Source organism: Aspergillus welwitschiae (genome assembly GCF_003344945.1).
Source record: "Aspergillus welwitschiae strain CBS 139.54b unplaced genomic scaffold BDQ94scaffold_11, whole genome shotgun sequence".
In the NCBI taxonomy this organism is placed as follows: Eukaryota; Fungi; Ascomycota; class Eurotiomycetes; order Eurotiales; family Aspergillaceae; genus Aspergillus; species Aspergillus welwitschiae.
Genome location: NW_020798705.1, coordinates 162,445 through 181,334, shown reverse-complemented (window position 1 = coordinate 181,334; position 18,890 = coordinate 162,445). Strand labels below are relative to the sequence as shown.

General features: G+C 49.9%; 11 protein-coding genes across 11 annotated transcripts; 7 read left to right on the top strand and 4 right to left on the bottom strand.

Annotated features, from left to right (window-relative positions):
- Positions 1–136: 136 nt before the first annotated feature.
- On the bottom strand, positions 137–486 carry BDQ94DRAFT_140763 (uncharacterized protein). The gene has a single exon (XM_026765690.1). The coding sequence runs from the start codon at positions 408–410 to the stop codon at positions 186–188; it is 225 nt and encodes a 74-aa protein (XP_026627725.1). The 5' UTR covers positions 411–486; the 3' UTR covers positions 137–185.
- On the top strand, positions 474–1,110 carry BDQ94DRAFT_140762 (uncharacterized protein; the record flags this gene model as incomplete). Its single annotated transcript, XM_026765689.1, has 1 exon — positions 474–1,110. A coding segment is annotated over exon 1 (313 nt), but the record flags the coding sequence as incomplete, so codon positions are not given.
- Positions 1,111–1,487: 377 nt separating this feature from the next.
- BDQ94DRAFT_14566 (uncharacterized protein) lies at positions 1,488–3,211 on the top strand. The gene is made up of 4 exons (XM_026766682.1): positions 1,488–1,896; positions 1,955–2,289; positions 2,358–2,709; positions 2,791–3,211. Exons 1-4 carry the CDS (start codon positions 1,714–1,716, stop codon positions 2,983–2,985), a joined length of 1,065 nt encoding a protein of 354 aa, XP_026627723.1. The 5' UTR covers positions 1,488–1,713; the 3' UTR covers positions 2,986–3,211.
- Positions 3,212–3,469: 258 nt separating this feature from the next.
- Positions 3,470–5,499, bottom strand: BDQ94DRAFT_158645 (MFS transporter; the record flags this gene model as incomplete). Its single annotated transcript, XM_026768982.1, has 9 exons — positions 3,470–3,546; positions 3,612–3,745; positions 3,804–3,860; positions 3,913–4,056; positions 4,135–4,358; positions 4,415–4,595; positions 4,662–4,718; positions 4,769–5,094; positions 5,158–5,499. 9 exons carry the CDS (start codon positions 5,497–5,499, stop codon positions 3,470–3,472), a joined length of 1,542 nt encoding a protein of 513 aa, XP_026627722.1.
- Positions 5,500–5,871: 372 nt separating this feature from the next.
- On the bottom strand, positions 5,872–6,966 carry BDQ94DRAFT_177559 (alpha/beta hydrolase). The gene has a single exon (XM_026772937.1). It carries the CDS (start codon positions 6,751–6,753, stop codon positions 6,001–6,003), a length of 753 nt encoding a protein of 250 aa, XP_026627721.1. The 5' UTR covers positions 6,754–6,966; the 3' UTR covers positions 5,872–6,000.
- Positions 6,967–8,231: 1,265 nt separating this feature from the next.
- Positions 8,232–9,783, top strand: BDQ94DRAFT_140752 (uncharacterized protein). Its single transcript, XM_026765688.1, has 2 exons — positions 8,232–8,622; positions 8,703–9,783. The coding sequence occupies exon 2, from the start codon at positions 8,812–8,814 to the stop codon at positions 9,328–9,330; it is 519 nt and encodes a 172-aa protein (XP_026627719.1). The 5' UTR covers positions 8,232–8,622; positions 8,703–8,811; the 3' UTR covers positions 9,331–9,783.
- BDQ94DRAFT_169021 (uncharacterized protein) lies at positions 8,474–8,805 on the top strand (the record flags this gene model as incomplete). The annotated part of the gene is made up of 2 exons (XM_026771198.1): positions 8,474–8,622; positions 8,703–8,805. 2 exons carry the CDS (start codon positions 8,474–8,476, stop codon positions 8,803–8,805), a joined length of 252 nt encoding a protein of 83 aa, XP_026627720.1.
- Positions 9,784–10,504: 721 nt separating the features above from the next.
- On the bottom strand, positions 10,505–12,496 carry BDQ94DRAFT_177556 (uncharacterized protein; the record flags this gene model as incomplete). Its single annotated transcript, XM_026772936.1, has 2 exons — positions 10,505–11,831; positions 11,901–12,496. 2 exons carry the CDS (start codon positions 12,494–12,496, stop codon positions 10,505–10,507), a joined length of 1,923 nt encoding a protein of 640 aa, XP_026627718.1.
- An 817-nt stretch (positions 12,497–13,313) lies between these two features.
- Positions 13,314–14,532, top strand: BDQ94DRAFT_140751 (O-methyltransferase). Its single transcript, XM_026765687.1, has one exon. The coding sequence runs from the start codon at positions 13,374–13,376 to the stop codon at positions 14,121–14,123; it is 750 nt and encodes a 249-aa protein (XP_026627717.1). The 5' UTR covers positions 13,314–13,373; the 3' UTR covers positions 14,124–14,532.
- Positions 14,533–17,161: 2,629 nt separating this feature from the next.
- Positions 17,162–18,809, top strand: BDQ94DRAFT_140749 (uncharacterized protein). The gene is made up of 4 exons (XM_026765686.1): positions 17,162–17,485; positions 17,548–17,804; positions 17,883–18,190; positions 18,255–18,809. Exons 1-4 carry the CDS (start codon positions 17,462–17,464, stop codon positions 18,488–18,490), a joined length of 825 nt encoding a protein of 274 aa, XP_026627716.1. The 5' UTR covers positions 17,162–17,461; the 3' UTR covers positions 18,491–18,809.
- On the top strand, positions 18,510–18,809 carry BDQ94DRAFT_140748 (uncharacterized protein). Its single transcript, XM_026765685.1, has one exon. The coding sequence runs from the start codon at positions 18,553–18,555 to the stop codon at positions 18,736–18,738; it is 186 nt and encodes a 61-aa protein (XP_026627715.1). The 5' UTR covers positions 18,510–18,552; the 3' UTR covers positions 18,739–18,809.
- Positions 18,810–18,890: the final 81 nt, after the last annotated feature.

The following is an 18,890-nucleotide window of genomic DNA, read 5'->3' as shown; positions in this document are numbered from 1 at the left end:
CGTCCAGAGCACTGAGAGGAGGGATAAGGCCTTTCCAGCATTCAGCCTTGCGCCGCGGAGGTCGATCGGAGATTTGCCAGGTGGTAGCCACAATTTAACGCTCTCAAGCTGACGTCGACGTACCTACCCTATATGTATTAGCCTCTGGATCTTGAGTGCTTATGGTGTCAAAGCTCTTACAAAACTCATTGACCTAGATGTGTGTGTTTCATCCACTCTCGGCCCCTACGGATACGAGCTACGCAACTTGGAATCTCCTTTGCGAACTGGTCTAAGCAAAATTTAGCCCAACAACCTGGTGAATGGCCTCCCATTGAGCTACTCAATTCCAGAATATTAAAGAAAGGAGCGAGAGAGGAGAAGACAATAAAAGAGGGGAAATAAATGCGCGGCTGGTCACTCTTCCACATATATGATGCGCTCGTGTCCGCCCTAAAATATGGAGGGCTCACTCGCTCCTAATTGAGGTACGTGTCTAATTTATTGTCGTATAGTAAAGCTCTCGCTATCCAAACGGCTTTGCTTATCACTGAGGCCGGTTCATGGTGGCCTCGTCCTTGTAGTGTGTTGTCTTAATGAGCGGTAGGAACACCATATACTTCCACGCAGGCGCTAAAAGCCACCGACCCTTAGCTTGGAGGTCAGCCCATGTCCGTGAAAAAGCCATCCTCAATCCGCATATACTTCGGCCAGCTGTTTTACCTCTCTCTCCTGGTTTTATGCACCATAAGAGGGTAGTTGTAGCTGTTCTGCAAGCCTTGGCAGCCGTACTGCTTAGGCCTTCCACTTCTGAGGTAAATTTTTATTCAAATGCCGTGACCTCGAGGTTTGATGAGTCGGAGATCAGCGGCACTCAATCTGCAGGGTTTTCTGGTGGTGAGTGTTTAAGTTGAATTGTGAGTTCACAGAACCAGGAACCACGTCAACGCTAAGATTAGGGCGATTCGGTCAAGTGATCTACGTTTCCTGCTGTGTATAATTTCCGATTGGATGGATCTTGTCAGTGTGTTCACACAGCAGTGGTGGGTAACTCAATTTTATGCCATTTTTGAACACAAAGTTACTCGGCCTGGTGGCTGTGCAAGCCACCTTTGGCCTCAGGCGTCTCGGCGAAACTTTCACACTTATAGTCTCGAAGTACTCCTGGCGAGAACCGTCAACAAGCACACTTTGGCTATGGCTCCCTCAAATTGGCAGCTTGATCCAATGGTAGCAAGCACGGAGGTTTCCTTTCTTGATGTCTCTAGACTAGGCTCCTGAATCCGGGATCTGGCCAAATACTACTTCAGGAGACACCTAGGATTGTATGGTACTACGGCATCTACCTAGAGAATATCAATGTATAGGTGAGTCTTCACAGGTTACATGCCTGTAAGCACGGGCATAGGCCTTAGCTACCTGTATTCGGCATCTGGAACGCCTGTCTGCTGGGTGCACATAAGCTTATAGGCCTGCTGCAGCATGTGACACCTGCGGACATGCGGGCTTACTCTCAATGAAGTGAAGGGCGCTGCTTAACTTTAACTCAATTCGGCCTCACGCTGATGTTGATCGCTACTTCACACGTCTGCCATCGATCTCCCATTAGGCAATTGGGATAACCTAAGGCGTACTGCGATAGTGTGCCGAATACCTATAAAGCTTTAATGGCCGTAGACGCTAATGGTGTGGAAGAATCCCTCCTAGACCAATTTCAAGAAGATAACTGCAACAATGACTACATACCTTGTTCAAGAAGACACTTACAATACGAACAATCTCGACTTCAAAATACGGAGAGTACCGGAATCCTTTAGCACCTTCGTCATTGACTTCAAGGCTTTCTTTGGTGTCAGACCCCAGCATGTCAGCCGCAGGTTTAGCATCTCCCTCTCAGACCTCAGCTACCAGCCAAAGGTACGCTGTCCGCTGTCTCCTTTTCTCCGGTCACTCATGTACCAACACTGCCATATAGATTTATAACCCCCGTGCCGACTGGGCAGTGACTGCTGCGTTCACCTCCTTCGAGGCGCTCCAGGCTTCCACTCTTGATCCAGTGCAACGCTTTGCAACTATTGGTACTGGCTCAGGCACCGACGCCATTGCAGCGCTGGATGTCTTTCCTCACCTTCGCAGCATCGTCATGACAGATCTCCATGATGAAGTTGTCGACAAGGCCAAGATCAATCTGATGTCTGCCGCTGAGAAGGCCGATGGTCGGGTGAGGACAGTTGCCAGAGATGCCACCGGACTGTCTGGTCATAGCTTAGTGCCCCTTAAGGGCCAGGAGCCTTTTGACCTGATATATGAGTGGGCCTTTTCTCTCGATTTATTTTCGTTCATACTCTAGAGTCAAACGAAACTGATGTTTCACCCAGGAACTTGCCCAACATTCCACTGCCGGATGACGCTGATCTCCTGGACGGTCAGACCTCCTCCACCTATTTCGACTGCTCAGACGTCTCGGGGGTTGTCCCCTCGTTTGTATCCAAGGCTCTTCTTGACCTCCACTATGTCTGTCTGTTGCAGGCAAGGACCTTCGATCTGCTCACTGAAAGCGGTGTCGTCCTCTCAAGCATGGGCGGCAGAGTCCCAATCGACACCATGCTCCAGTTAGCAGATGCAGCAGGCTTCACCGGAAGAATTCCGTCCATGTCTTGGAAGGTGCAAAGTGAACCAGACTCGGTGATTGAAGGGTATGCGACTCTGCAGGAAAAGGGACTTGGACCGGTGAGTTTGATGTCACCCCGCATTATGGGTTTGTGAGTCCTTATAAAATTGAAACGGCAAGCTGATCACGAACGCGTGCAGTTTTATTTCTATCGCGTGAGTACACTACGGCATGTTTTCGGCCACCTAACGGGAGCTGAGGCCGGACTCCATGCGCTGGAGATCGAGAACGAGCTTCTGCCAGACCGCCTGGATGCAGTGATGGCTTTGAAAGCTCACAAACAAGGTATAGATATCGGTCACCCAGTTGTCGTTATGGCTAGCACTAGACAATGAGGTAGCCTTGTGGTTGCTTGATCGTTGTCGGTGTTATATTTCTGAGACATGTTTCAAAGGCTAGGAAATCATCAGAATCCGATTAGGAAAGGATTCTGTACAAAAAGTAGTTGTGGTTTCAGAAGACCGGCTTTATGATCGTGGGTTTCTTTCACTAACCAGCTCGTTATTGCTCTTCTTTTCTCAGATTGTCACCTTAGCTCATTTAATCGAATGAATCTTCTTGTTGTTCTAAAAGCATTCTCATTGCCTTAATAAATTTTGAAGGTGACACACAAGCTCACTTCATTGATCTTCAACGAAGTACTCTGGGGAAGTACTTGGCGTTCCCATCGAGTCTGATATAGTACATTCCAACTATCCTTTCCCATGACTTTTAGGCCGCAAAGCGACTCCTGCTCCGAATCCTCTTTCCGTATCTGAAGAAGATGTATCTATAATATACCTGTAAATGTGATATGCTTTTTTCCCTTTCACAATTAACTTACGGAAACGGAGCCATAGCAAGGCTCAGGAAAGCAAGCAGGGATGTAGCCCACTGATCGCCCAACTTATGGTACACTAGTATTGTGATGTAACTGTCAGCGATTGTGTCAGGAAGCCTATTCAAGAGTGAGAAGACTTACTCGCCACGCCAAAGAGAGGGAAAGCAGCTGCAAAGGTACTCCTGGTAAAGCTATTGGCACCAAGCGCACTGGCTGCATACAATGGATACGCATCCACGAAAAAGGTAAAGACACCTTGGAATACGAAGATCATTCTATTCATGGTGTCAGTGGTAGCGTCAGGCATCCAGTCTCCGAGATGTGTCAACTTACCCGGCTCCAAACACGGCGCTTCCGATGATAGGTACAATCCAATGGACTGAGGGCAAGCTATTGCCTTTCAGTCATTTGCCACGTCATAGTCGAGTATCCATGTACTCACGCTGTCCATCCAAACCAGAATAACCCGATCGTCATGAGTGGAGCTCCGATGACAGCGGGGGGTAGACGACTTTCCGGCTCATTGCTCCCATTATTTCCTTCCTCTTTGTGGCCTCGGGAGAAGTAGGGGTATAGTTTGCAGCACCTGCCCAGCTCTTAGTCCTAGATTGATATCAAGATGCAAGACGATGTGCCCGTCTACATCTAGTTGGTCGTCACATACCACGGGTCAATCAAGACCGCCATGATCATCCCTACCAAGAGACCAGTGAATGCCAGTCCCGACTGCCATGACCCGAAATTATACGCATTGCCATACACAACCCCGAATGCTCCAAAGAAGAGATACTGGACACCTAGAGCGATGGACGAAAGTAAGCAGAGATTGAGACACATCGGCTCCAGGAAAAGTAGCATGAATGGTCGATACAGGGAATGAAGGACTGTCTAGTTCAGACTCTTGATCAGTCATCTACCAACGAAGAAAGTGAGCCATGATTTACCTTGAAGACAGATCTATCCAGCTTTTCAATTGCTGCTATCCATCGATCGTCGCCGGTTTCCTGCCGCAATTTGCGAGCCCTGTTTCGAAGAAGCACTGGCGCGTATGTCTCCGGAACGAAGATAATGACAAGAATAGACTGGATGCTTGACCAAATGAGTAGAAAGTAAAAAGACCACCTCCTGTATTACCCGTTAGACGGAATGAGCTGGACTTTTTCTTGACCTCATGGGAGATTTATCGCCTACCATAAGGCCCAAGTATTTATTAGCCCGCCCAGGATGGGTCCTATGCTGGCCCCCGTGCTGCAAAGCCATTAGTTGCAAAGTAGAAACCAAAACAATGGGTTTCATACAATGGTGAAGCTGTGTATAGCAGCATAGGGGTATGCAGGGTGCTTTTGGTGTACATGTCGCCCACGGTAGCCCCCGCGACCGAGGTGAATGCCGCCCCCGCGAGTCCATCTAAGAACCTCGCAACTAGCATTGTCTGGATATTGTGGGCAGCAGCACAGGGTATAAGAAAGACAATGTATAGAGGAAGCGAAACGAGGTAGATGGGTCTTCTGCCGTAGAACTCCGACAATGGACTCATCACTAAAGGTCCCCATCCCAGTCCAGCAATGTAGAAACTCAGTCCGAGAGTTGCGACGGTCCTAGAGCAGTGAAATTCTGCCATGATCTGATTGTATGTCGTCGTGTAGAGCGAGCTGGTGACGCATACGCACACTGTCATGGTGCATACTAGACTCACGATGGCCCATTTGCGCTTCGATGCCATGGCGTGCGGGTTCGCTGGATCGTCCTCCTCCCAGCAAACCTCGTAGTCATTCTGGCGCTCATGCTCCTCAGTTCCAGTGCTGAGGCTCGTCTCCTGGTCACCGAGCTCAACCTGAGCCATTTTGCAAGGCATCGCTTTCCGGGCCAGAGGGGCTGATGATCCTTCCTGGTGGGGCGCGCATGGTGCTGAGAGAAAGTGCAAGTCCTTTCTCGGTCGACTAATCTTCTCTTCATGCAAGTAAGCATTAGGCAAACCAGGTTGTTGGGGTGTTGGGTGCCACTGGTGCTCGGAACCGGGTTTTAACATCTCATAGGGTTCGGGGTAGTACGCCGGACTCTGAATTTGGAAATAAGCCGAAGTAGCTTTAAAAGTGTAACTTAGCAAAGACCTCACAGGGACATACGGTTGGAAGTGGTACAAAAACTGAGCAGGGGTTTGATGAAAGCAAAAATTCGCCGAAAGTGAGGTTCAAATATGAGAGGGACCTTTTCTTCTATGCTTTAGGGTTGAAATGCAGCACGATTCACTGCTATCCGCGCCCTATTAGGAGTACTTGGGAGTGGGAAGTGAATGTGAATGTCAGATGGCGATGCCCCGATCGTAGGTGGGTTTCGTTGCTGGTCGGATTTTGCCAATCGTTCAACCAAAAGCCATGCCACTCAAGTTCATTGTGAAGCATCAATATGGAAATCTTGTTCAACATGCATTAGTCTCTATATACAGTGAAGAACCGCCATCGGCGAGGCTATTCCAGCCACATCATAAGCAGCAGGTGTACATGTCATCACGTCACATAACCTTTCATGATTAAACTTCTTCACCAGCTGCTCTTCTGATAGCCGCTGTTACTTCGGTTGGCTTCGAGAGGAATGGACTATGAGAGGCATCGAGGAACTCCGTGCGGATGGGATAACCTGCCGCCCAATGCTCCACCATCATTCTCTGGAGCTCTAAGGGGATAGCAGCATCCGTGGCACAGTAAAGGTAGGTGCTGGGAACCTCTTTCCAGGCAGCATATGTGCAGAGGCTGCGAAAAGTCCGGTAACTGTGTGGCCTTAGAGAGCTGACGGCCGCACGGACATCTTCTTCCGACATGTCATTGTAGAATATCTCGTCGGGTCTGTCTGGGTTGACCTCCAGGCGATCAGCAGAAACAGTGAACCACGGCAAGTCGTTGCCCCCAAAGGCGCCGAGGAGAGATTTTCCTTCGGGGATAATGAACGAGCAGCAGAAGAAGATATGAGCCACGCCGCCGGCTTGACCGTTACTTTGCCGGCTAGCGCAGTCAAGCCCTTTGACGGCTTCATTCGAAGGCACTCCTCCGTAAGAGTGTACCACGAGCACGACCTTCTTGCCGGCATCGACTAGGTGCTCTAGATGGCTTCGTATTTCGGCAACATCGGCAGAGAAGTCTGGTAAGTGCTGGGTTGGTCCCACGGAGGGAAGATGGACGAGGTCCGTCTCGTACCCCGCAGCTTCGAGTTGGTCGATCACTCTGCGATAACATTCCGGGCTGTGCCATGCGCCCGGCACGAAGACAATAATTGGAAAGGGTGCCATCTTAGAATCCCAGCAGACAGAGCTTGATGCCTGAAGTAGAGGTATGCCTGGCGCCTTGGTCTGGGATATAACAGAACACAAGGAAGAATATGTCCACCTGCCTGGTCATCCTGGTGGCGGCCGACCGCATGCGGGAAAAGTCATGAACTCACCACGGCAAGTGTCGGTTTCGTATCAACCCGAAGATTGATTAACTCAAACTGTCGATCGGTGTCAGTGCAGGAGAGTCCATTCCCGGTAAAACATCGGATAATGTGGATAAGCCAATCTGTATGCAGAATTTCTGCAGGTGCGGGGAAGGAATTATCTTCCATATCCGCGCGCTTCGGCTTCACTCCGGGAATACCAGCATCTTTAATGCGATCCCTCGAGATCACTGTTGAACCTCTATAGCCCACTGATCTTAACAAGGCAGTAAAGGGTAATGTCAATTCTCAGAACTGCCAGAACAATAGATTCAGTCATGTGTGACGTCTGAAGCGTGGATTTATCAAGGGGACGGCAGGCAAGATGACGCCGGACCCCCTCTCCCTCTCCCTCGGAGCGGGGCAATGTGAGAGGAGGGAGACCATCCCGCGCCATGGTGCACATGCTTTTTGAAGATATAATGCCATTCGTCTTGTAGCAACTTGAAGCTCGGCTGGGTTATTTCGAGTTACCTGATTCAGCTATGGTGGTAGGAATTGTGGCACTAACTGCCGACTTCTAGACCAACAGGGACTAACGCATCAGTTGACACCAAAAGTCACTAATGTTTCTAAATACAGGAGCAGTCTAGATTTACAAAGACAGCCGTGGCATTGAGAATCTCCGCCTGATGCGCCAAGTTGGCAACTCAGGCAGCTAGATATCTTGTCTCTCCATTTGCCCTCGTAGGAGTCTAACTGTCGCTGCATAAGTGACTCTGCTGCCGAGGCTGTCCAACCAGCCACCAGATTCTCAGAGATCGAGTACCAAAAATAAGTCACAGGTAGGAGGCAAGTGCTTCGTCTGTCAGGATATTGATTAACCTTATGTGACCCATCCCTCTCTCCAAATGCTTATTTTTATCTCTCTCTCTCTCCAAATCGTATTACCGAATCCATCATATAACTTGGGCTCACATGACTGGGCTGTCCAGATGCGGTTAGCTCCGTCATACATATAAGATTGTATATGCCTCAGGCACTAAGGTGTCAACCTCAAGGTGAAACACGGTTGCCTAATTGGGAAATGTCAGGGGCAAAAGCCCAAAAAAAGAAAAATCGATCCAGGCACCTTGAAGGTTGAGACCGCAAAGCCTCAGCTCGAAACAATTGATTCAGTGAAGAAGACTGCGCCTGGTTGATCGCCTCCAGGTTTATCTAGTACCTAGCTCTGCTACAGCTCGAAACCGCAAGACACCTTAAAAGGGTTTTAGAGAATGGGTCAGTGGGGAATGGAGAGGCCGCCGGTGGACAGACAGTTGGCAAGGGGATGAAACTATTCCCGGCCACAATCTCAAACCGCCCAGGGGCACCAGGCCGTAAATTGGACCAAACAGCATTCCGCATTCACACCCCCTGTTGGTCCGTGCTGAAGCCACTAGTCCTGGCAATGTCTTATCCCCTTTTGAGGGCGAGAACAGGTTCCCAGCGCTTCAGGACGCGACCCTCACGTCCCCTTTTTTATCTTTCCCCTCCCCGTCTCTTCCCCTACGGCTCTGCCGTTCCCCGGAACTTGCATATCAAGTCCCATCAAAATGGAGTCATCCCAGGTCCTCTCTCTTTCCAGACGCGCAGTCGCCATTGCGATGCCTCTGTGGGCACGCGACGACTCGGATTCCTCGTCTGGCGAGAAGCCCGTCAGCAATTTCCTCAAGAGCGGTGTGCCGGGCATCATCGTTGGCATGTGAGTACTGCGTGGTGGCTTCTTCAAAACCGCGCCTCATGGGAGCCCGCAACCTTGGACAGGCTAACCACGGTCCCTAGATTCTTCCTCATCGCAGTTTCTGTATGCTGCTATTTCCTCTATCGCAACAAAAAGCGAGATGCTAAAGAAGCCGCGGCGGTACGAGACTGGAATGATGCATGACCACGGATGATCTGCAGCATCATTGGCACACCAATCTCGACGTTGTGCTACCAGGGCTGGACCTATCCTTCCTCCCTCTCTCTCTCTTCCTCTCCTTCTGCTCTATTACTCTTTTTATTCTCCTCCCACCCTGACCTTCAGCTCTTTCTCTCTTACTCCGTTACCTACTATCAGCCTTTGTTCAATTTCTCTTTTCTATCCGGTCTTTGGAGTTTAAGCGGGTTCGGTTCGTCTTATACCTCTATTATCGTCCTCGACAAAATTTCCTTGTCTGTTGGCAGAGCATCTCTCTCGACTGGTCCGCCATCCTACGTTTCGCATGGCACGTCGCATTTGAAATCCACTGAACGCATCAACGAACATGTACTATCAGTCCTACGTCTCTGCCCTTTTGATGTCTTGGCGCGTGGCCTGCCCAATTTGCCATGTATTACTATCCAATTGAGGCTGGCACCCCTTGGCCGATACCTGACTTGGGATGGCCGAGCGACAAGCACTCACCAGTTACTTTCAGACCCTCTGTAGATCGTTCTGCACTGAATAGTGCATATGTTGTACAGTATGCATTGCATGGTTGTTCTAGAAACAACGACAAACAAAGTTTTTCCAACGGTTCTCAAAATAGCTTTTCTCCTGCCCGTTTGGGCTAGCAGAGTTTGTTTAGTTCTTCTGTTTCGGGCAAGTCCAGTATGTGGAACCAGACCCACGTGAGAACCAGATTCGGAGACTCCCTCACTGAGATCCTCACATTCCATACTCTGGAAATAGATAATTTTGCTCTTACAACGGTCAAACTGCGTGTGGCAGGGTCTCCTGAACAGGATTAATCAGGACAAGGTCAAAAATAATATATTTTTCTGGCGCAACTATTTCTACTTTGATGCGCAAGTATAAGCTCTGAATTCAAAGACATCTGCGATGGAGAAGAAAATTCTACTCTAGTTACCAAATATAACATCCAAAACATCACCTATAGCTTGTGGCCATCGTTAAATATCATTCTAAGACCCCGCTACATAGTAAATCAGGTATCAAAACACACAATGAAGTACTCTCCCCCATCAGCTACCTAAATCTGCACTTTCCCCCCGTTCGCTTCTCCCCAATATCAGCCCACCAGAATACGAAATTCAGCTTCTAGCCACAGCCTTGCAGGACCCCTGCCTTTGACGTGTCTCCGCAGGAACAAGCAGTCACCGCTAATTGAGCATTCATGAAAAGGATGCTATAAAAAAGTGCTATCGTAGACCAAGGAAATTGACCAGCTTCCTGGAAGTCGAGAAGAAAGCGGCTGAGCCGCAGTCGATTGGCCGATCGATGAGGCTTGGTGTGATCCTGACGGATTCTGAACTCCTCATGATTCGCTGCGGCCCGGGGGTTTAGGGGCCAAAAGATGCGCCGTGGGACTCCTTCGGGTGGTTGAGTAACCGAGAGCACCAATCATCTGGGAATAATCGAAAGGGATCGGGTAGACGGGTATAGCCGATAGTAGAGTCGTCTAGGACGCTGTTTGTTGGTTGTGACATCTTCTAGTGGTGAAGAAGGGATTCATCGAAACTGGAACTGCTTATGGACAGTGTTGTTCAAGTTAGGCGAAATGTAGAAAGATCGGAAGAAATAAAGCCAACTAAAAGTTTTTTTGCCACTTTACTTGGATTTTTACTTGGATTGTCTATATCTATGACAGATGGTAATAGTATCAAGCAGCCTCACCACTCAGCGCAGATCTCTGAACCACCATAGACCCTTCACTCACTTCCACCGAACTCGATTTAGATGTATCCCAATTCTTGAACGCATACACCCCATCTTCATCCTCCGGCTCCACGGCCACCCGTCGGCTCGGATGCCCGACATACTCCTCAAACATGTCATCAACAGAATGGACCTCCTTGCGCGATCCAGGGTCCTCGAACCGATCTGCTACGAGACCCGTAATTCCAAGCCGAGCATGAATATCAGGGACTGCTCCTCGTGCGGTCTTGATAGCTATCCCAGCGAAAATCAAGCCCACGATGACATACAAGAAGTTCACAGCAACCAAGGTGAAGAGCGGAGCCATGGGAACCCGCGATACAAGGGAAGTCTCCCTCTGTTGGGCTGCTAGTGCTGGGCGTGATTCAACCCCGTCTGCTCCAAGGGCCAGGATCACCTTGCTGAATGACTGGGCGATCTTGTCCGCGAACTCTTGGCCCGTTTGGCTAAACGCTGCGGCCCCGATCTCCAGCTCGATGGACGGTTCCCAGTCGACGGTCTGCGCGATACTCGTCTGCCAGATATTGGATACTGAGGTGTTGCTGTCGGTGGGTACAAAGCGGGTTACGGAGTTGTTGACGCGATCGTACACGATATCGTAAATCGTGGTGTTGCAGCCAAGAACATAGCCATATACGCCGGACTCGTTCTGCACGAACTCTGTCGAGTTGGGGACGGTCCCACCGGAGGTGCTTAGTACGCCGGCGATCACATAGTAAAATGGGTTTCCAGTTCCATAGTTGGAAGTTTCGTTGTCCTCGATGTCAGTGGTCATGCTCGAGTCCGTGAAGAAGCCAGTTATCAGCTCGGTGGAGTCGATGAATCCAGCAAAGGCACTCGAGCAGTTGTATCGGAGAGAAGTCGTCACTTCGGTCAGGTTGCATCTCTTGGAGAACAACTCGCACTGCGTGGCAGCACCATATGTTTGAGCTTCATAATCCCGATCGGTCACAGAGGCAGTCCCGTCTGGTATTCCTAGGTAGCTGTACATCGTACTGTTGTTGTCGTAGGTGTACACGGTCGCAAAATCAGAGACATTGTTGAGCACGCCGAGACTAACAGTTGCATTTGCCAGGAATTGGCCCGTGACAGCCATCGAGACACTGCATAGACCAGTATCTTCCTGTGCTGCGACTGAGTTGTTGCCTTTCAAACACTGGGGGGTCAGGCCAAAGCTGTAGTTGGTATTGTTTGTGGCGACAGTGGCACGAGTGAAGGAGACAGTTGTCGTAGTCAAGTGAAGCCAGGTATCTGCCAAGGAAACCAACGCTCTGAATCGAAAATTATCAGACAACGGCGAAATAGTTTTATGGGGGTGCATGCTTTAGCTCTGTACATACCCAAGTAATGTCGCTAGCAAAGCCACAGAGGCGGCTGAGAACAGCGTGGGAGTCTGAGGCTGACGCTTCTTTTTCCACGAGACGAGGTACACAATCCAGCTCCAGGTTGCTCCCAAAGTGCCCCCGTCAAAGAACTTGAGCATAAGCGTCAATTGATACGGGGTAGGTAGCCGTTCAAAACGTCCTTGCTGTATGTTCTCGAGGTACCTTTTGGCGATGGGAAACGATGCAAGGGTGATGAGAAAGCCCGACAGCATGGGAGCCAAGGTGCTAGCCCATGAAGTCACGAATAGGAGGATACTCGAATTCATGTTGACGTAGTACGCATCTGATGAACCTTCTGTTGCGAGGCCCACGCGAAGGTTCTCAAACGGCGAGTCTCCATGGCCAATCCGGTAGCTGAAAACCAGTGCGAGGAAGACAGCTGTCAGTGATGAGAGAGGAACTGTGAGTAGAAACCAGCTCCATATTATGAAGGTCCAGTGAGAGGTTATTCCAATCTTTTCTTCTTTCGCCTTGAGGCCCTTTTTAGCTTGATTGGATGACGCAGGGTCACTTGCGACTGAGACAACGGTATCAGACTCAGCCATGGTCATCGACTTATAACTGTGATCAATCCGATACTAAATCTTTAGGAGAGAGAGAAAAGGAAAGCTGTGAATTGCACCAACTCTGGAAGGAAGACCCTGCATTATATACCGGCGAAGGGTAGACCATTGCTCGTGCATGTCGCGAGGCTGAGCGGCTGTCAAAACTTCAGTGCTATCGATCGGGGTCATTTTAGACCTACATTGAAAGAGGGACCTGCTAAGCAAATCTGAAATGTGGAGACTGCAACTTTATGATTGCCAGGTTCCCTGGCAGCACTACAGCATTAAGTAGAGCCACCAGGATGCCGTGGGTCCTGTTTGACTGGCTCGGCCAGGGAATTGGGCCTCTCATTTGTGGAGGGCAGAGATAGAAGGATCACAGGCTGGCATCTGTCAGCATTTACTCCACCAAGCCCTTGATTTTCGAAAGTTCGAAGGCTTTTCTTATAACACACGGTCCCTCCGTGCCAATGTAGTGACTGTGGTTATGCGGGAGCGTAACACCCGGAGGCCTAAGCGGCCTTTGACTGCCCGTAATTATAATAACTGTTGGAATGTAATCTCAGTATATTACTACTTTGATTTTACTATAATCCTGAATGATTCTGGTCTTCCGGACTGGTCTAATTCTAATCTATTATATTATCTTATTTCTTCCTGAGCCACACCACCGGGTTAGATATATAAGAATAATGAAAATAACTTATCATTATCAGGGACTATTACTAATGTTCGCAACAGGTCGTGTGACCGGTGTGCACGGGATATCTATTGCCGACTGACTCATCCAGGGCGACTCATCCTACAGTACTTTAGTTCTAATATTTCATTTTCACGGCGCAATTCATACACATATCCATCAAGCTCTCACCTTCTCACAATTATGTCGCAATCCCCTCAGCCTGTGTACCACTCAACCCACGACGCCTACGATGCACTCCCAAGGGGCAACGACCCTCGCCCAGCCAATGTAGACAGCTACTTCAAAGCGCATCTCCATTCAGCAAATTATCACCGCGCCTTAGAAACGATCCACCGCGATTCTCTTAGCGCAGGCCTACCAGACATAGCCTGCTCCGCGCCACAAGCTAAATTCCTCATGCTCCAAGCCCGTATGGCCAACGCAAAGCATATCCTTGAGGTGGGAACGTTAGGCGGGTATAGTGCCGCGTGGTTAGCCACGACTAGCCCGGACACGAAAGTGACTACGATCGAACTCGAGAGTCGCTACGCGGCAGTCGCGCGCCAGAACTTGATCAAAGCTGGGTTAAGCGAGAGGGTTGAGATCTTGCAGGGCTCAGGTCGTACTGTTTTGACGGAAATTGAGAACCAGGTGCGTAGGGGCGAGCGGCAGAAATTCGATTTCGTGTTTATTGACGCGAATAAACCGGACAATTTGGCTTATTTCAATGCCGCTCTGAGTATTACCAAGGAGAGGGCGGTGATTGTTGTTGATAACGTTGTGAGAAATGGGACGGTCGTATCTGAGGAGGCAGCAGAGACAGACGACCGGGTTAGGGGAACGAGAGAACTGATTGAGGCCATTGGAAAGATGGAAGGGGTTGAGGCGACGGCGATTCAGACTGTGGGAGAAAAGAACTACGACGGGTTTCTGGTTGCAATGAAGGACTAGGGATGGCTACTGTTCTTATGTTGGAGTTGGACAAGCACTCAAAGGAATTTCATTCACCCTGACCCCTCGCTCTAAGTCGAGACCCTAGATTGAGGTACAAGTGTGATAATCCTTCCCTACATATGCAAGTAGATGCAGCTATTTGTAGTCACAATAGCTGCCTTCTGCCTAGAGTCGTGGTGGATAGGCTGCCTAGGCCTCGCCAAAACCCGCCCACTGCCCAAACCCGCCCGCGGAAACCCAGCCTGTTGAGTTATAAGTGACGCTTGAATGATCGGATAGTTGATGGGAGCTGATTGCGTTGTCTAGATACAAAGAGGTACTAGTAATCTACCGAAATTACGTCCCAACGTAGTCGGTCCAAGCTCCTTCATGAAAAAAAAGGTGAGCAAATTTCGCCTCAGGGTAGAGTGGTCAATGGTCGCGCAGCATAGTGTAGGCTGGGAATGAGAGACGTGAAAGAGATCTATCGAGGGGTGTCGATTTTGTCTCGTCGTTACTATGTCGCACTATGTGAGGCTGGGAGAAAGGCCAGAACAAAGGTGCCTTCAAAAGCCGAAGGCCCCAACCACATTCACTTCAATATCTCCACAGGACCAATCCGTAGTTGCGTACTAAATCTTGATGGTGATTGTAGCTTGTTAGGCACGTTCGCTTCTACATGAGGTGCGTTAGTTACACAGCATCGGCCAGAAAGAACAATTCTCTGGATCTGAATGTCTCTGATAGAACTCTTAGCAAGCCTGTTGGTAGCCCAGGAGAAGTGTGTATGTTGTTCCGGGTTTTTAAAGACAGAGAGAATGCTTAAACCCAGAATATTAGAAGACACACACCTGGCAACTCAAGATTCAGTTGCTGTTAGATTGCATGACTGACATGAAGACGTATTCCATTGTGCAAATCAGTAAATACAACATGGTGTACGTACCAGGTTCCGACCGCGGTCTTATCAATTTCCCAGAGCCAAAAGTATCCCCCGAGCTCAGTATAATCGAATTGCAAACATGGCTGGCAATTCCTGCAGGAAAGGCCAGGAAGTGAGTCGCAGGGAGGAGACATGCTAAGTCACTGACAACAAAACATCTTACTATAGAGGGGGAGAATTGTTTGTCGCAAAACCCGGTTGTCAAGTGAATAGCAGATGCAATAGCCCCTGAGAAGCATAACCATATGACAAATTGCACAAGGAGCGGCATAGCCACAACGCGGTTGATCCCACTGTGTTGGGTATCTGCAGATGCCAACTGCGGGACGACCCTCGATACACTAATGTTGTGGCCCAGAACCCCAACGATATGCCAAAGAAATGCCTAGGAGAGTATCTCCGAGAATTGTAGCGCACCTAGCGAATGAAAAACTGTCCGGTTCTAACGAAGGGTTCCTGCATTACATCTTCATGTCACGACGAACGCCCCCAGCGGGATGGAGTCAAGTGTTGGGGGCCGAACTTGCACTTGACAAAGAAGTTTCTGCATCATCCTTTGAGGCAGTGAGACGGCAAAAAGCCCTCATGTATGTCTATTTGTCAAGTAGTACTTGGCTTACAACTTGCAAGTTTTCAGAGAGAGCGGATAGTCCAACGCCAATATCTTCAGGTAAGAAGGTGTGAACTAGAACCCCTCGGAACAGGCCGTTGGATAGGTCGGGGATCAAAATCAACATGACTCATAAACCTCAGGCTTGAAAGCATACCTTCCATATGGTTGTTGAGGCAGAGTTAGCGATAGAGAGGATATCAGCTGTGGGATGGGAAGCTGAAAGGGGGGTAACATCTGGATAGCTTCTGGTCCGACGCTAAGGGAAAGTCTGGCAAACTAGATTGGCTCGCTAAAGACGAGTTCGGCTGGCGTGCTCGCTCGTGTCCAGCAGCATCAGACCCCACCCACCGCCACAGCGCTTGGCCGGATCCGCCATCTGCCAATGTCAGCTTCCCATGAGCGATCGAGGCGCCCGGAGAATAAACTACGCAGGAACGGGAAGCCGAAATGTTGGTTCTCTGCCCCCAGATTGGATCGCCACGGCCACCATCTGAAACACAACTCAATCCCTGGAAGCTGAAACCGGCCCCTTCCGTCACACAGTGCCAATGCTGAATAGGGGCATCTCTCCACTGCACTATATGGCTGTTCTACAAAGTTTCTTGGGGGATTTCTGTGTGCCTTAGGGCTGTTAGCATGTGTGACTCTCGAGTCTCAGAGAGCGCGTCGATGCGATATCGCGGAGACGGAGGAATCCAACGCACACAAGGCTTGAGTATATACAGTATGACTTATTGTTTTCTTCCTTTGGGTGCATCTCAAACAGAGACAGTTCTGGCAGTCGGTGTGTGTTTGTCTCGGTGAAGGTTGAAAATCACGAATCGATGAAGATTTCGGCCCCGCACTAGTTCGGCCTCAGCCCGAACGTGTCTGCCTGAACTCGCACATTGGACGTGTCCCTCCAGTCGATGATGCTATTTGGCACAGGCAGTGTGTGCTCTCGGTTCCCCTTTCCGACTCGCGGAGACCCATGCAAAACCTAACGTTGGCCATTTCCGCCTTCTCACTGGTTTCTCGCGCCTGAACTTGCGACAACCGCGGGGTGGAGACTTCCTCCAATGATGGCTCTCATGGACTCGGCCAACACGGACGCTCGCTGAGCTTGGCTCTCTCGGCCTTGTGCACATGGTTTCTCGGGCTTTTTTCTTGCGCTAATCATGATCTTGGAGGGAGGACTCTCCATTCTACTGGTCTGGGAATATACCCCCGGTGGATCAATGTCGTCGGCGTTATGCCGCACGATCTTAGGTTTCCGCACATGTAACTGTTGGACGGGCCTCTCGGATGCATCCTGATGGCAGAACTGGGTAGGCGTGATGGCAGTATCCATCATCTTGTACCCTCACACGTCAGCGCCGATTGGCAGCTAAACTAGCGGGCCGTTGGTGATGACCGGATATCGTCGCTGATTTGCTCGGACCCCTCAAGTCACTCAGCCCACCGTTCACAGGTAGTATCCAACCAACGATGCCTTGGAGCACCTCCTGCAAATTGGGGCCACTCACAATCCTTCACACCTTCTGTTCCTGAGAGGGGCTGAAGAGAAGCCATGCAGCCAGCCTGTATAAAGAGCGCGAGTGCGCTGCTTCAAGATGTCTCTATCCAAGCAGAGCAATTTCACAGCATTCAAGTCGATTTCGACAGTCCTTCCTTTTTTTTCAGTCTTTTCACAGTTTATTCAGAAGCTATTGACTAGCTTCACCACATTCCTTCCATCACATACACTCCTTGCAGAGCACTCAATCATTCATATTTGTCCCATTCATTAACCCATTCCTATTCGTATACCTTTCTATCAAGATGCGTTTCACTCAGTTCTTCAACGTGAGTAGCCATACTGTACAGATTCGGTTCTCTGCAACGTATCACTAACTTCAATCCTACAGTATCTTGCTGTCGGCTCCCTTGCCGGCATCGCGGCTGCCGCTCCGTTGGGAACTCGGACCCTGGAGGTCGAGGCGGGAGAGCACTTGGCCTCCCGTTCCACCAACGCAGTGGTGACCGTCAGCGCATTGGCTGTCTCTAGCGTCAACGACAGTGTTGGCAAGAGCTCGGGCTCGAACTCTTACAAGAAGTACACCGGCGATGGTTCGACGGCTGATGGATGGCCCGCTAAGTCCGACTGGCTTTCCTTCGATGCGATGTATGCTTGAGACCCCCTGTTCAAAGTTTATTCATTCGTCGCTTAAAGCACTCGTTATACTAACCAACACTACTCTAGGTGGGAGGCCAACAAGGATGCTATCATCGCCAAGTCATGTTCCAACAATGGCTGGGGCCAGGACAACTCGGCGACCGAGACCGCAAACATCAAGAGCGCCATTGAGAAGGTCGCTAAGGAGTCCAAGGTCGATCATCGCTTCATTCTGGCCGTGGTTCTGCAGGAGTCCAAGGGCTGTGTCCGGGTCCCGACTACCGCCAACGGTGTGGGCAACCCTGGCCTCATGCAGAGTCACCAGGGTACCGGTACTTGCGCTGGAAAGAGCACCTGCTCCGACTCAGAGATTGTCCAGATGATCCGCGATGGAGGTACGTTGTGATCCTTTAGAGACCTGCCTTTTCTCACTGCTAACGTCACACCTTCCTACTTCAGCTATTGGAACTTCCGCCAGTGGTGGTGATGGCCTCGCTTCTCTCCTGGACCTGGCCGGTCGGACTGGTGTTGCGGCCTACTACCGTGCCGCCAGACTGTACAACTCTGGCATAAACTCCCTTAAGTCCACCACCAACCTGGACCTTGCCTCCGGCGCCACTTCTTGCTACGCCTCTGATATCGCCAACCGTCTCACTGGCTGGACGACGGCTACCTCCAGTTGCTCTAGCTGGTAAGCTTCTTCATTCCCACGCAGTAGTGGGATTGAGATATATGCTTTCCCAGCATTGGCATAAGCATGCCTTGGGCACTTGGATATGGCGATTTTTCCCTTCATTACTTCTTCTTCTCTGACATTGATGCGATAGGGGTAGCACAACGTGTTCAGGCAGCATGTTGTCCCCTCATCGCAAGTTTCCCTGGCTTTCTTGTTCCTGTGATATCATTCTGTTTTTGTATTTCAATGGTTTTTATCTTCAATTAGAAGCATTGCTCGCTCTGAATAGATACCCGTCACCTGCTATGCTGGTGACCAATGTCATCTCGACGGTTAGGTCACTTACTGAAAATGGTAAAAGACTATTCCATGAATCCGAAAGAACCCGAAAGGCAACAGCCAGAAGTAGGGCATTAGAT

Bases quoted from the DNA above. Each gene is read 5' to 3' on its own strand.
- BDQ94DRAFT_140763 (XM_026765690.1), bottom strand. From the start codon at position 410: ATGTGGAAGAGTGACCAGCCGCGCATTTATTTCCCCTCTTTTATTGTC.
- BDQ94DRAFT_14566 (XM_026766682.1), top strand. From the start codon at position 1,714: ATGACTACATACCTTGTTCAAGAAGACACTTACAATACGAACAATCTC. The intron at 1,897-1,954 runs GTACGCTGTCCG...ACTGCCATATAG, and splicing joins ACCTCAGCTACCAGCCAAAG to ATTTATAACCCCCGTGCCGA. The intron at 2,290-2,357 runs GTGGGCCTTTTC...TGTTTCACCCAG, and splicing joins CCTTTTGACCTGATATATGA to GAACTTGCCCAACATTCCAC.
- BDQ94DRAFT_177559 (XM_026772937.1), bottom strand. From the start codon at position 6,753: ATGGCACCCTTTCCAATTATTGTCTTCGTGCCGGGCGCATGGCACAGC.
- BDQ94DRAFT_140752 (XM_026765688.1), top strand. From the start codon at position 8,812: ATGATCTGCAGCATCATTGGCACACCAATCTCGACGTTGTGCTACCAG.
- BDQ94DRAFT_140751 (XM_026765687.1), top strand. From the start codon at position 13,374: ATGTCGCAATCCCCTCAGCCTGTGTACCACTCAACCCACGACGCCTAC.
- BDQ94DRAFT_140749 (XM_026765686.1), top strand. From the start codon at position 17,462: ATGCGTTTCACTCAGTTCTTCAAC. The intron at 17,486-17,547 runs GTGAGTAGCCAT...TCAATCCTACAG, and splicing joins GTTTCACTCAGTTCTTCAAC to TATCTTGCTGTCGGCTCCCT. The intron at 17,805-17,882 runs GTATGCTTGAGA...ACACTACTCTAG, and splicing joins TGGCTTTCCTTCGATGCGAT to GTGGGAGGCCAACAAGGATG.
- BDQ94DRAFT_140748 (XM_026765685.1), top strand. From the start codon at position 18,553: ATGCCTTGGGCACTTGGATATGGCGATTTTTCCCTTCATTACTTCTTC.